The 15,840-nt window shown below is 44.5% G+C and overlaps 2 protein-coding genes across 2 annotated transcripts; both read left to right on the top strand.

The window, feature by feature from the left end:
- Positions 1-113: 113 nt before the first annotated feature.
- LOC146182027 (uncharacterized) lies at positions 114-12,667 on the top strand. The gene is made up of 3 exons (XM_084577030.1): positions 114-314; positions 4,858-5,189; positions 12,158-12,667. Exons 2-3 carry the CDS (start codon positions 4,886-4,888, stop codon positions 12,430-12,432), a joined length of 579 nt encoding a protein of 192 aa, XP_084433156.1. The 5' UTR covers positions 114-314; positions 4,858-4,885; the 3' UTR covers positions 12,433-12,667.
- Positions 12,668-13,212: 545 nt separating this feature from the next.
- On the top strand, positions 13,213-15,372 carry MFS16 (major facilitator superfamily transporter 16). Its single transcript, XM_084577029.1, has one exon. The coding sequence runs from the start codon at positions 13,486-13,488 to the stop codon at positions 15,070-15,072; it is 1,587 nt and encodes a 528-aa protein (XP_084433155.1). The 5' UTR covers positions 13,213-13,485; the 3' UTR covers positions 15,073-15,372.
- Positions 15,373-15,840: the final 468 nt, after the last annotated feature.

Below are 15,840 nucleotides of genomic sequence, written 5' to 3'. Positions count from 1 at the left end.
GCAATACCCCAATATATGCTGTTTTTTTTTTTTCAGGGACCAAGGTGATAGTATAGTTATTGTGCCTAGAATATACTGACTAGAAAGCATGGAGCTAGACAGTCAAGAACTAGGCCGGTAACGGCAACGGCTTGTCAACGGCGGTAACAAATCTAATCCATCAATCCAAGACACACCAATCCAAGCCAGCTATGATTTCGCATGATTTCGCTATAATTTCGCTTTGCTTATGGGATGCGAACGCCTCGATACAGTTCTCTAGAACACTGTAGCCTCGGTGTATTTTATTGACACTACTGTGGTTTGTTCTCAAGGTAAGCTAGCGGCCGAATTTCGGTTTGAACTACTGTTGAATATATTCTCTGGCAAAAATTTATTATGCTGAAAACAGGAAAAGCATATTAATGCGACGCTTTTTAGGACGTTATGATTATGCGAAAAGCTTTGATTTCTTGAATAGCAGGCTGTCTTTAATGCTTTAATCCTGGCACACAGGTGCTCAGTTAGCTTTGTGCCCCAGTATGTTTAAGAAAATACATCTCTTTTTCTCATAGTGCAGAGGTGCAGTGCTTTCCACTATGAAGAGTTTCCTCGCTTGCCGTACTTTTCGTGAAGCTGTCGGCGAATAACTTCAAGAATTCGTAAAAAATGTCGTTTCCTTATTTTTTTTTTTTCCAAGCCAGAATAGCATTTGCAATTGTGGAACGTGGACAGCACACCCTTGCTCTTGCTGGCATGGTGATCTGGTGCCGTGTGTGTTAGAACACTATCGCCATGTTGCGTTAAAATAAGCATGGTGTGTGTGCGCATATACCGAAATGAGGCGTGCTGTAGAAATATGTTGGCCTAATTCAGTGCCTCCTTGTTCTCCAGGAGGCACTGCCTAATTTGATATATATCTTGCATGTGAGAGGTGTAAACAGCAAGACGCATGCTCTAACTTGCTGCTACAAGCCAACAATGTATTGTCATTAATTCCCCTTACTAGTTAAAAGAATTTTGAGGTTTTCAACGCTGATGACCCGAAAGTGGGGCGAAAGCTTTGTTTGCAAGCGACCGAGCGCGTTGCATTGAATTCAACCAGCGTTCCGTTGAACGCATCAAAGTTCACCGGCGTTCTAGGCAGAGTACCAAGGTCCCAGGTATATCCCAGGCTCGAACTCGACCACCGGCGGCTGCGTTTCGATGGAGGCAAAATGGAGAGGCGTCCATGTGCAGTGCGATGTCTGTGCACGTTAAATATCCCCAGATGGTCGAAATTACTCAGTAGCCCCCGCTATGGTAGGGTCAACGTTACTAGTCTAGTAACGTTGGGTAGGGTGGCTAGAAGGAGAGGTGTAATGAACGCGGCGCGTTTTCCATAGAGAGGGGTAGTCCGAGCCATCGCGCCGAAAACCTGCTGCCCTTACCTTTCCCGTTTTCTCCTTTCCACATGAGGTGGTATCTAGCGATCCTTACGGCGCCCGCCTGCAACGCGCATTTGCGCATGCGCTTTCCGGACAGCCGTTCCCGCTTTGACACCGCACTGACCGCACCACCCCAACCCCCTTTGCAAAGATGATTTGTTGATGATAATGATTTGTGACTGTACCCTTTGTATCGGGTGGGCTCAGTAATCGGGTGGGCTCAGTGCTGCAGTCTGGGGCGTCGTCAGCATTCCGGAGGAGACTTGAAAGCGTCCATAGAACGCCACGCGACAGGAGCAGTGGTGCACCGTCCAAACACATTTCCGGAAAAAGTGTGATAGATACTGCGCCGTTCCTTTCCTGTAAACCGATTATAACTATATGTAGCACTGCAACAAACGCCGATAACAGGGAAACAATGAGAAGCAGATGATTGGAAAGGAAGGGTAGGCTTTCGCCATTCTCCTCTTAAGAGAGGCCCTCGGAGGAGTCTGCCATGGCCACGGCCAATGCCACCTAGAACACCTCGGCACGCCAGCTGTGCACCGTGTGACGTCACTCCCTCCTGGCACATGCGCATCTGGCGTGGCAGCGGCGCCACATCTGAGTTACCCGCACAGCAGAGGAATCGGCGGCACCTCTGACGCTGTTCTCCAACAGTGCTCGGTGTGATGTTACTCGCTCCTTGTGCATGCGCAGTTGGGCCTCTCTGGGGCTCCGCGAAATCGCCCAGACCTAATGTATTGCTGCTTTCGCAACAAAATACGACCCTTCTGGAGACCTCTCTGCTCTGAATTGTTCGGACGTAATCAGCATTTAAAACTTTTTCAAGCACTAGCTGTTTGCTTCTGGTAGCAAACATGAAGCCTTAGTTGCTCAAAACCAGAAAGCATCCATGACCATCTTATATGACATAAGAGCGAGAAGTAGCTTTGTCAAGTACATGCTCCGCATATCGTACTTCCACAGACCGAATTGGAGTGTGTTATGTTCGGGGCGTGGCAGCCCCGTGACTAAGGAACTCGGTTGCTGGGTAGAGGCTGTGTATTGTACATTCGGAAGAAAAGGGAAGAGAGGGAAAGTAAGAAACGCGAGCGCTTGTGAAGCATCGTCTCTCATGCCTTGGCCGCACACACGATACGATGACAGTTGACTTCTGTTTGGCTTTCGTTGGCCGTATGCTGTGATTGTCGTTGTGGGCAGGGGCACGGAAATAGAAGACCTTTCTTTCCGTGGTCAGGGTTGACTCTTGCCGGTCTCTCTGAAGCGGCCGGCTCGTGTGTGCGAAGGAGGCATTGCAGCTGGAGCAGCTGTGCGTCTCTTAACTAAGAGGCGTGTCGGCTCGTTTACACAACAGTGTGAATAGGCGGTTGCTTGTGTTGAAGAAAGTTAGCCAGAAAAGTTGGCAGATTGCCCAAAGTGTGTGGCTGTGTTATTAACTTTAAAAACAAAACAAACACTGTGCCCCGCCGGGGTGGCGCAGTGGTTAGGGCGCTCGGCTACTGTGCCCAAGGACGCGGGATCGAATCCCGGCCTCGGTGGCTGCTTTTCGATGGAGGCGAAAAGCAAGGCGCTCGTGTGCTGTGCGATGTCAGCGCACGTTAAAGAACTCCAGGTGGTCGAAATTTCCGCAGTCCTCCGCTACAGCGTCTCTCATAGCCCAAGTCGCTTTGGGACGTTAAACCCCACAAACCTAACCAAAACTAACACTGTGCCTGGGAGAGCTATGGAGCAGAAAATGGTAGGTGCAACGTTAAGGGATAGGAAATGCACAGAATAGGTCAGAGAAATAACTCGAGTTATTGACATTCTGTGGAAATCAAGAAGAAATGGCATGGGCAGGATGTGTAATGAGAAATTCCAAGGGAAGGAAAGCGTAGCAGGGGCTGGGAGAAAGTTAGTTGGGCGGATGGGGTGAAGAAGTTTGCAGGGGTCGAGTGGATGCAGCTAGCACAGGACTGGGTTAATTGGAGGAGTATGAGAGAGGCAGTTGAGGAGAGCATGCTGCCGGGCTAGTTGGTGATCCACCAAGTCAACAATTTAGCGCAAAAATAAAAAAATGGACAGAGAAGAACACATAAGACGATTGACGAGCGCTAACTACCAACTCTTTATTCTGCCAGAGTACGCAGCATATATATGGAAAAAACTGAGCATGCACAGAAGGAGACAGATAAATCAGTAGCAGTCATCGCGACATGTCCAGAAAGGAGCATTCCACAGAGTTGGTAGTTGGGTAACGCTCTTCAATCGCCTTATGTGACCTTTTATATCCATTGTGTTTTATTTTTGCGCTAAATTTCTGACTTAATGAGAGAGGCCTTCTCCCTGCAGTGGGAATAGTCTGGCAGATTATGATGATGCCGGTTAGACGAACACTTTGTGAGCCACTGATTGTATTATGAAAAAGCAGAATTATATCTCACTGGCGAGTTATTCAACTCTAAACTTAATTATTATATGCCATGTGCACTGTGTTTGTGTTCCTGGAGCTTCCCGTGGAATTGAAATTGTATAGGGAGTATAAATTTTGGGGAGTGGAGTAATGCTGAACATAGAGAAGCAGTAATCATCCTTGGCTTATGCAAAAAGAAGTTTCTGATAGTTTAAGGCGGTGTTTTATGAAAAACAGGAGGGTGTACAAAACCTTAAACTCTGTATAGCGAAACCATTTGTGTGACCAACTATTGACTTGCTTTTGGGCTTGTCAGTCACTTGCTGCCATGCTTTCTGCTGCTTCAGTTGCAAAAACAAAGATATCTTTATTATGCAAATCTCCTTTTAGTACTTGAGTATAGTCACTTCATCAGGCATGGCGTTTTCACTGTGTGCAGTAAGAAGGAATGGAAAGATTCAAAGATGTGCATGAAATGGCCACTGAATGTAGGGGGCTGCCAGGAGCAATTCACTGAAATTTTTCATTCAATATCTCCATAAGTTCTGTAGCATGGTTTGTTGCCTAGCAAGAGAATCATTCAGTGTGCTAAGCTGCAAGAGGTGATATTTGCACTTGGTAGTGTTCAGTGAGCTTGTGGTCTATCTAGACAAAACTCCTATATAACCATAATATCTGAGTTATGTCATAAAATATCTCATTGGTTATGATTCTGTCTTGGCTGTCAGTCTACTTTTTCACGTGGTTTCCATTCTTTGTACACATACTTATCTGTTATTACATGATAATAACATATGTTATTATTGTGTAATAAGTAATTCTTGAGCTGAGTTTGCTTATTTAAGACATGATAACAATATGCATTGTCTTTCTGTTTCGTAGATGAATCGCACGGCATTCCTCATGACACGTGCCGAGTGAATTTGAATGCATATATGTAGAATAACGTGTAGAATAATAATAATAATGGCTGGTTCATCGTTGGGCATGGTCAGAACTGAACTTAATGGCTAGTTTGAACTGTTCGCTGCATGCTGTTGATCATTCTTTCTACAGACTTTGCTGAAAACAGCCTTTGGAAACCATGAGCGCATTTGCCTGTACGCCATGTGGAAAGACATTCACGGGGTCAGATCCCTACCGGCAACACTTGGAGTCGGAGAAACACAAGAGGAAAATTCAAAACTCTTCTATTTTCCAACCTTGCTTGAAGTGCGAGATCTGCCAAATGACATTTACTGGACCCATTCCGCTGCAAGTTCATATGGCTAGTACAGGACATGCCAAGAAAATGGAAGCCAAACAGGCGGCGTCAGAACCAGGAGCACTGACTTCGGAGGCGAAGCCAAGTGCTGTTGCTGCACCCCAGCCAAGTGCTGCACGAGGAGGTAAGTATGGCTGTCTTGATAGTGTAGTATATATTAGCACTTGTATCAGGTGGACAATAAAGTTTTCCTCGGCTAGCTGCTCTGCACTTTTGCTATGGGTGGTTGCCAGCGGCTTGTTGAGCAATGTCGCATGAGACAGGATATGAAGATAATGAAATGTTTTGAATTACACAAATGTGAAAGATTTGCTAAAGAGCATGTAGACTTAAGAATACTCAAAAGGAAAATATGTGCATTGAACTTCTGCTTGCTTACTCTTTTTTTTTTCCACACTCAGTGATGTAAAAGGTGGGTGTTTTCTTGATAAGACTCTAGGCATCTAAATTTAGTTGCATGTTTTGTGCTTTTTGTCAGTGCATCAGAATACAGGGCTTACTATGAGGTGGTCACCTGCAACTGTAAAATAATTTAGTTTAATTTCTTCTCTCACGCTGTTTCAGTGTGAACTTCATGTAATGAATGATGCCTGTGATGTTTATAAGTTATGTTTAGGACATATGTGATATAAAAAAGTTCAGCATAACTGTCGATACATCATTTATTGTCGTTTCAACTCTCGAAGCGTGCTGCTTTAATGTTGTAGCGAATTAAAACTACGGGTATTTTATGTTTATCTGTTCAGATTGTAAAAAGTTATTGTGCACAATTTACTGGACTATTTGGGCTCAACCGCCAACAGCAAGGTAACTTGTGACGGTCTACATTTTTTGATAAATAATTGAATATCTAAATTCACTTCCATTCTCAGGAATCTGTGAGAAACTGCAGTCAGCTGCAGCAGAACTTTTTCGTCAAAAGAGCGAAGCAGCAGATTTAACAAGTTGCGCTATCTGGTGAACTGCACAGCAATGAATATTCTGAATAGGGGGGCGGGCCTCGCAGTTCGCCAGATTGTGCAGCTTGTTGAATTGGCTGATCTGCTCGCTGCGACGAAAAGTTGAGTTGCAGACGACTGCAGTTTTTCACCGGTTCTGGACAATGAAGGCAAGTTCAAATGTTAAACTGCTTATTGGAATACGTAGACTATCGCAACTTCCATCGCGGTCGGCATTTGAGCCGAAATGGTGCAGTCGTTAGCGCAGGAGAATTTTTCACAACTCGGACAGATATATATGGAGCGTGCTGTACATACCAGCAATTATATTTCAGCTTCTTTTTTTATGCCTGATGTGACCTAAATAAACCTCATGCATCATGGCCATCATTTGGTTGTTGACCCCAAAACAGCATAAAAGAGAAACTATAAATTATTAAGCAGCCATAGTGGGAATACCACGGAGTGATCTACATATAGTAGCGTCTAACTCATTGTTTGGAAGAAGTTAATATGCAAGCAAAAATTTCTTGTCTCTACTGTGAAGGGCCAGCTATCAGCGTGTTCAGCAGGGTGCACAAAAGAAAGAGTCTCTGAAAATTACTAGAGCTATGTACACTTTGAAAAAACGCAAAAGATTCAAGTCAAAACCCTGTCAGACTCCCTTTCGGAAAGCCAGTCTCTTCATTCTCTATGCTGGCACCCGAGCCATTGCTTGAGCCTTGAAAATGAGGCCATCTCATGAAAGCCATTTCATTGCTCTATCTTTCTGACTGACTGTTGAAAGGTGAGCATAGCCCATGCAGTGTGTTGTGTGCTCTTTGCACATGCTTTTCTATCACATGTATTGTTTTTGCACATACATACAAGCACAAAACATTTTTTATTTTTTGGTTCTAGTTCATGTCAGCTTCAGTGTGTTCTGTGTGCTGTCTCATTCCTACAGCCTTCCCCTCTTTTGCATTCATACTGCCTCTTGCACGTCCGTATGGTCTGCACTGCAGCTGTCATCGTTTTTCTTAGCAGCATTGACAGCCGTGCACTTGAAAAACAAATGACACAGAAGAGATGCGAAGGCACGCATGTGTGCGCTTGCGGAAGCTAGCAGGAGCTTCAGCGCAGCTCGTGCGGCGCAGTTAGGCTTGCGCCGGGCTCGAATAAAGACTCTGTTTGTTAGCAGCTCTCGGGCTTCGTGTGTGTGTGTGTGCGCGTGCGTGCACGTGTGCGCTCACACACACACACACACACACACAGAGAGGCCTGATTTCTAAGAAATGTTGGAAGGCTGATGGGTCTGCAGTCAAGATAGCTGCTTCGAACAAAAGAGGAATCTTCCACTCTGGTAATAAAAATCAGAGGACATGTTCATGGAATCGAGCATACAGGTATGAAAAGCGTTCTCAGGAAGTGGGAATGGAACTGACAGAAACAAACACCATATAGTATATATATATATATATCTGTTTGTTTCAAGAAATATGCAGAGGTGATCAAGCTGCTGACACCTCTCGATCGTTCAGTGCACAGGAAAATGTCGCAATGCTGTTCGTCATTTGCAAGGCGGGCCATGATGTGGGCACCTGACATACTCCACTAGACTCCATGCTTGCAGCTATCAGCAAAGCTGGAGGGTACATGTCACTCGGCAGCTAATCGACTAGGCAGGGAGAGAAAAACTTCAAAGAAAAAATGGAAGGTGAGGAGAATGGCAATATAAGTATACTGCAGTTACTGTAACTCCGCTATTAATTAGTTTTTATTTTGTTTTTCCTCAGAAAATGTTGTGGCCATTTGTTTCGGGAAAGATACCTCATTATCGCCTGGTTAGAATACATTTTTGACTAGAGGGAGGTCAATAGCCCTCTAAGCAGAATGCCAGACTCCGGAAGTCTAATCTTAAAAAGCTTAAAAGACTGTCTTAGGCAAAACATAATGAAATACGCTTTCATTTGCTAGAACTTCACATACTGCAGGACAATAGATGGGTTACTGCGAGACTTTTGGAAATGGTGTATACAGCATTTACCCATTTGCTTTGGTATTTTCTTTGGTACTGAGAACTGAGCTTAACGAGCTAGCTCAGTGTAATGGGTAAAACACATATGTGAAGCCGAATAAATGCCTCAGTTGCAGGCGGTTTCATTTTTCATTGCTAACATGGATAAGATAGGTAAAGGAACTGATCAGATTTACGCAGATCTGTACATTAGCCAGAGTAATCAGGATGATAATGAATAGAACAGTAGTTCAGAGCAATTTGATATTACCAGTAACAAGAGAGGAAGCGAAGTTTAAATATTACTCCATGACCGTCTGTTGCTTATGGCTCCTAACCGCAAAATTTGGAAAACCGTACTACTCACTGACAATCCAGTCCTTATTTCCTTGTTGAGTTACACTGTTATTCCAATTAATCAGCGTGTCCACTTATATTCAATAATTACTTTACTTCAGCATTCACGCAGCAAGACTATTGCAGTATTTCACCATTTAGCAGATGTAGATTATCAATTTATTATCAATATAAGAACACCATAGAAGTAAGCGTCATTAATATTGCAGTATTAATTAACAGTCTCAAGATATCAACTTCTGCTGGTGTAGATAATATGTAAAGTCTAAAAAAACACTTATACATTCAAGCAATATTCTGTTTTATATCGTTCATCAGTCACTGCGATATGGAGAAATTTCAGAGGACTGGAAAATTGGCAAAATTATTATCCTCATCAAGAAAACAAGCTAATGTAATTACCACCCCTTGTCATTGACATCTGTCCCATACAAGATCCTTGAATGCATCGTATCAAGCATTTTAAGCACGTGGATGGTAACAACGTTTTTTATTAACCAGCAAGGGTTATTAACCAGCAAAGGTTTAGGAAAGGCTTCTCATGTGAAACTCAACCACTGGACTTACTAAGAAAGTACTACATAATATGGACAAAAGCTTTCAAATAGACTTCATGTTCTTAGACTTCCCTAAAAACATTTGACTGCACCTCGCATTCACGTTTCACCTGGATTAATCTATACTTATTAACGACTTCATGGATAAGAAATTTCTTGTCAGCTCATGAGCAGTTTACTGTCAACGGTCACCAATCTCTATTTAGCGATCTCCTAGCTGGTGTACCATCATAGGGAGCTCGATCGCATAACCATTTGGTGCACATCATGCGAAATGTCACATAACACTGCAAAGTGCAAGTTCATGACATTCAGCCAGAAAAATTCTAGCTCTTCTTTCAGTTCCTTACTCCTCAATAATACTTCATTGTCCTATGTGGGTTCATACAAATGCCTCGGTGTTCATTTCTTGAGTAACCTCTGTTGGTCCACTCAGATACTGAAACTAGCAGCTACAGCTCCACGCACATTAGGGTATCTACTCCTGCCACTATCCGTAAGCTTGTTTATCAAACATTTCTTCGTCCACAACTCGAATCAGGCTTATTTAAATAACTCTCCTGAATCGGTTCAGAGTTATGCTGTATGTTTCATTTCCAGAAACTACAACCGGCACTCAAGTGTAACAAACAAATCATTGATCTCCCTCTCTACATTGCAATCACCCTGATCTATTTCATAGAATAGTCTACAGTGCCTACTCTTTAATAGTGCTTCTTGTGCAACCATACCACACCTCATGTCATTTTAACAACCCTCTAAACTTTATGTATATTTCTGGCAGAACCGTTGCATTCAGCTAATCCATTCTGCTGCAAGCTATAATCCACTGGGATGGACTTCCAGAACACATTGTGATTATTTGTGATCCAGCTCATTTTCGGGCAAAAATAATGGCCATTTTTTTTTTTCTTTCTTTTTTTTCAAGTTACTAACATGTAGTTAAGTGTTCTGTAATGATGTTTCTACTTTCCAGTGACCAGTACTAACAGTCTTAGTCTGTGTAAACGTATTTATCGTACTCCTGACTACCCTTACCTATGTAATCCTACCCTCACACAATGCTCAGATCTTGGAGTCTGTGAGGTGATATGAATAAATAAAGATAGAAATCCTAACAAGTAACGCAGAGGAAGAAAGCTGCTGGTGAGGTCCAGATAATGAGGTCTGTTGAAGGACGTTGGCAAGCTTATGCAAGAAAAACTGGCCACCCTATCTTATATGTGATGCATCATGACCTCAAGCATACAAGAATTTTGGAAGAATGCCTACATAATTTTGAAATATAATGAAAAGTGACACCAATTGTTTTTGTTTTGTGCAAAGTATTTACTAAAGTAATTGATACGTTCAGACAACCTTAGGCTTCAATCAGTCAAAGGACCAGGCAGGATTTCTTAGAGGCTACATGGCAATAGACCAATTGTAGGTGATAGAGATGTGTGCATAATGCATCCAACTGCTGTTATAGCCATAATACATTGCAAAAAGGCCTCACCACAGTGACTCAGTGGTGAAGTGCGCTGAACTACTGAGTTGGCCTTCCCGGCGGCCGATTTACAGCAGCAAAAAAAAAAGAAACTTTAGTGCTGCCGGATTCACAATGCAGGAACGCCACACATGCCCGACTCATTTTTGCATAATTCAAATTCTAATCCTGTGTATGTGCTGTGCCTCTGTATATTCCACAGAGTATGTCGACTTAAACATGACAGCTCTAATTTCAGTGTTTTAGAATAATTATAGCAACAATAAAAGGCCAGGCCCTGGCCTTACGTCTGAGTACAGGGCTGCGGGTTCGGAATTTCAGCCCATACACACCTCTACATTAAACCCCCATAAACCAAACAAGATTATGAGAAGGCATATGACTTGGTTGAAGCCTCTTTAATCATGGAGGCATTATGGAATCATGGTGTAGGTGAGCCTATAATTTTGGAAAATATCTTCTATAGCAGTTGCATAGCCGTCATAGAGAGATCAGGATTGGGAACATTTTGGGGCCAGGGTTAATGAAGAATAACAATAATGCAATTCGTTTATGGCATTGCCTTGCTGAGTAAAGGACGAACGAATGACAGATACTAAAGCATGATCATTAACTTGGGCAGTACAGATCGGTGGGTCAAAAAATTCATATAGAGAAAACAAGTAAAATTTAACGATCTTAGAAGAGAAGTTATAAATATTGTTACCGGGAAAAGCGTGACCAAAGTGATGTGCTCACAGACAAAGACTACGACCGAGGAACGCGTGCACGACAAAGCGTTCAGAAAGACGACGACACTGACAGAGTGGATGCTGCACGGCTACTGAAGTCTTTGCGTCGAGTTCAGCCCAGCGCCAGTTACATTAAGTACATCCCCGTAACATCTTGGTGGAGGTGCGGGGTACCAATGCACATCTGAGAAGTAACCGCATCACTGCGGCTATATATTATATATAGAAAACTAAAGTCATGTTGAACAATAACAGCAGCTTAAGATTGGTAAAAAAGCAGTGGAAGTTGTGAGGAAAAAATGTTTACTTAGGACAGGTAGTGTTTGCTGAGCTGGACCACGAGAGTAAAACAACCAAAAGAATAAGATGCACATTTGGCAAATACTCTCATAGTGAACGGCAGTTTACAGGTGTTCCTTAAGAGGAAAATATGTGACAGCTCTATCTTACTGGCACTTACCCATGGGGCAGAAATGTGGAGGCTAACAGGATCACCTGGAAGGGAGGACAACACAGAGAGATATCGAAAGAAACATTATAGGTGTAACACGCAGATTGGGTCAGGGAACAAACATGAGTCAGTGACATTTTGGCTGAAATTAACACGAAGAAATGGCCAGGGCATGCGACACAAATAGGATAAATGATTGAGTGTTGGATTCCAGGCAAAGGAAAGTGCAGCAGGTGGTGGCAAAAATTTAGATGGGTGGTTACGATTAGGAAATTTCGCGGGATAAAATGGCTGCAGCTATAGGACTGGTTAAGTGAAGATACAATTTTGATGGTGGTTTCATTCGGTACACAAATGGCATCAAGTTGTGCTTTCATTTGTTCCAGTGGATCCTTTCCAACTGTAATACCATTTTTCTAGCATTCCAAGTTCTTTAATGAAGTCGAAATGCACATTTACTTATGGCACAGCCAGGGAATCGAAGGCCATCACTTTACAAGTGGCGAGTCGGTACATGTCCAATTGCTTCCTGGCTTTTAGCTTGCCACCTAAAATTGCTTATTTTTCTTGCAGGGATCTCACAGTGCAACATATGCAATATCCCAAGTTTCTCGTGTTTCAAGGATGCATTTGATCACTACGAGTCTGCTGAGCACAGGCAGCGCAAGAGGGCCTTGCTGTTGGGTGTAGAACCTTCACCTTACCGTCCAGTTGGAAATGCCCAGCCATCTTTTGTCTCCGAGCTGACAACACAAGAGCCAAAACTTCCTCCTTCTGTACTTGTCTGTAAGGCTGAGGAAAGTTTTGAGGATTTTTGTAAGAAAAATAATATTCTCTTTGCGTGCTAAAATTTGTTAAGCCATTTTTATATTGAGCTCAGTGCACCGAGAAATAATTCATTTAAAGAACATTCATCTTGTTTGTTACAAAGTGTGGCAACACCTATCACTTCCCTATGGGACTCAGCCATTCCACCATATTCTTATGTGTTGTATTTGCAGAAAGTTTTTTGAGCATTATGGATTTAAAAGATTCTGCTTCTGTCAATGCACTATGCTAATAAAACTAAACCACACACAAGTATGTTTGGTACTCTGTTTGGTTTTCATGTGTTTGCACCTTACCTGAGCAGTTGCGCTTATACACTTATACAACCAGTGTGTGTGTGTGTGTGTGTGTGTGTGTGTGTGTGTGTGTGTGTGTGTGTGTGTGTGTGTGTGTGTGTGTGTGTGTGTGTGTGTGTGTGTGTGTGTGTGTGTGTGTGTGCGTGCGTGCGTGCGTGCGTGCGTGCGTGTGTGTGTGTGTGTGTGTGTGTGTGTGTGTGTTTACTTTGGGCACATCTAAATAAAATGTAAAATGTAGTTGACTGTGCATTTGTGAGGGCTGCGGCATTTAGTTGCACAGAACAATTAACTGCATTGGTAGTGCACCGAACCGTAAATTCAACCAGCTTATGTCACCATTAAGGCAAGCCTACGCACGCATAGAATGCGAGGTGGTGCGCGATTCAGCCAGAGCAGCGCCCCACTTGTTTAAGAAGAAATACAATATGTAGTCTAGCAACTATGGCCATACGCTACTTGCGCCCCCTCACGTCTTGTTTTGTTTGTGCTTTTGATTTGTTTTTTTTTTCTTGTTGGCTTCCTCAATGCGTATCTTCAGTAAAGTAGTCATGTGAGAGTGTCGTGTCGTCAGTGCCGTGTGCATGCGATGGCTGACGAGGCGGTAGCACATGACCAAAAGTCGGACGGATAAGCAAGGGATAAGCGTATCGGTCGAGCCCCCGCAGTATTTATCACGCCCAAAGCGATGTCAGTTCTATCCGTGGCCGTGCCGTAGTCCGTCCGGGGAAAGGCACCCGCAACGGCACTCGCTCCCGGAGCGCCGAACGCAACAGCAAAATGACAACCTCGAGCGGAACGATGGCGTCGGCTCCGCTCGGACTGCGGCTACTACAGATGGCCTTCCGTAAGTGCTGCGTGTCGTTGACAGCCGAACGACGGCTCTCTTGTTACCGCGCATTCATCCTCCTGTCCACGTTCCTGGCATACACCTGCTACCATATGACGCGGCGTCCTTTGAGTATCGCCAAGTCGGTCCTCCACCAAGACTGTCAGTACGCACCGCCCGACGTGTCAATCATTGTCACCGCCAACAACAGCCATACGTGGTGCAACTGGGCTCCTTTCGACGGTGACGATGCGCCGCGCCTCTTCTCGTACCTCGACTGCATCTACCTCTTCACCTACGCGGCATGCATGTTCGTGAGCGGATTTGTGGCGGAGCGTATGCATTTGCGCTACTTCCTCGGGCTCGGCATGCTTCTGAGTGCTCTCAGCACGCACATTTTCGGCATGGGTTACAGCCTAGGCATTCATAGCTTCGCCTTCTACTTTATCGTGCAGCTATTCGGCGGCGCGTTCCAGAGCACGGGTTGGCCCAGCGTCGTTACGTGCGTCGGCAACTGGTTCGGCAAGAAAAAACGCGGTCTCATCTTCGGTGTCTGGAACGCGCATACCTCCGTGGGCAACATACTGGGCGCCTACATTTCCGGAGAGTTCGTCATCTACAACTGGGGCCTGTCCTTCATCGTTCCAGCCGCCATATGCGGCCTGGTGGGACTGTTCGTCGTACTCTTCGTGACGCCATATCCCGAAGAAGTGGGCTTTGAGTCACTCAGACGCAGCTCAGCGTCGCTGCAGACTTCCATGTCCTCGACCGTCGCCCGCCCCGACGATGCATCGCCTAGCGAAGCGGAGGAGGATTCGCGCGGCGCGACGTTCGACGAAGAGGAGGAGCGGTTACTCTTGGATAACAGGCTAAAGAGGGAGAGTGAGAAGAAAGCAGTCACCTTCTTCCAGGCACTAGCCATCCCCGGCGTGCTGGACTTCTCGCTGGCGCTCTTCTTCGCCAAACTAGTAAGCTACACGTTCCTCTTCTGGCTTCCGTTCTATATCCACGCTTCCACAACGTTCGACTCGGCAGACTCCGCCTACATCTCGACGGTGTTCGACTTCGGCGGCATAGTTGGTGGTATCCTTGCCGGCTACCTTTCGGACCGCACCGGAGCCAGCGCTGTCACGTGCATGGTCTTCCTCGTCGCCGCGGTGCCCATGATGTTCGTCTTGGAACACTTCGGCAGTGTGAGCTTGCTCATGAATCTCGTCCTGCAGAGCATAGCTGGTCTGCTCATCAACGGCCCCTACGCCCTGATCACGACTGCTGTCTCAGCGGAGCTCGGCACTCATCCGACTGTGTCCGGTAGCTCGAAGGCACTAGCGACGGTGACAGCCATTATCGACGGCACAGGCTCTGTAGGTGCTGCCGTGGGCCCCCTCCTAGCGGGAGTCATATTGCAGTTTGGTTGGAACACTGTCTTCTACATGGTTATGGCGTCAGATCTTCTTGCAGTGTTATGCCTGCTAAGAGTTGCCAAACACGAGTGGCTGAGGCTATCTCGGAAAACTCCGCAGCTTAATGTTAACTAGGGTTTTAATCCCTTCTATTGTCTTCCCCGTGGCAGCATACAGAGTGAAAGAATGTGACTGTTGTTATTGACCGTCGGGGTTTCCTTTTTGTTCAATGTTTTTAGCTTTCTGACGGGCATACCCTTCTTTTGTAACTCATCATCACATAAGTTCCATTTTTGTCAGCCAGGGGCCTTCAGCTAGCATTCTAGGACATGCATTACACACTGCCTGGAAACTGTACATATTTAATATATGTAACATATATGTAAATATTCATTTACACTACTTTTTTACAAGCAAACATGTTTTACTGTTTTTCATGGTTGTTTTTCACTTCATATGCTGCATTCCAGACAACAGCAAGGTTGTGCTCTTGCGTAACCCATTTCATTTTCAAATTATGCTTTCATGCTGTGCTGTGCAACCCTGTGTACAGGTTTTATTTACAAGTGTATTCATATGGGTGCGGCATCAGAGTAGTAGACATTTAACATGAACAGATATGCTTCATTGTGTAATTTACAGTAATTCATTTCAGCGTACCAAATGTTTTCTGTGGTTGAGCACCAAATTTTGACTCTGTTGTAGCTCGGTGAATATCTGACTTTAGATGCAAACCAAATTTTCGCGTACTGTGCTTGTAAATAGCTTCAGCTCCTTAATTGCTGCACTTGTGGTTATGAAAGTGTATGGTAGCTAAGCATAGATGGTGCCAATAAAACAGAGGGGGTATGGCAGTTTATTTTTGTAATATAAGCTTACCAGTTTTTCATCAATCCTGAGGCC

The sequence above is a fragment of the Amblyomma maculatum genome, chromosome 8 (assembly GCF_055883805.1).
Source record: "Amblyomma maculatum isolate TAMU_Amacu chromosome 8, ASM5588380v1, whole genome shotgun sequence".
In the NCBI taxonomy this organism is placed as follows: domain Eukaryota; kingdom Metazoa; phylum Arthropoda; class Arachnida; order Ixodida; family Ixodidae; genus Amblyomma; species Amblyomma maculatum.
Note: the sequence above shows the minus strand (reverse complement) of the source record. Positions and strands in the feature narration are given on the sequence as shown.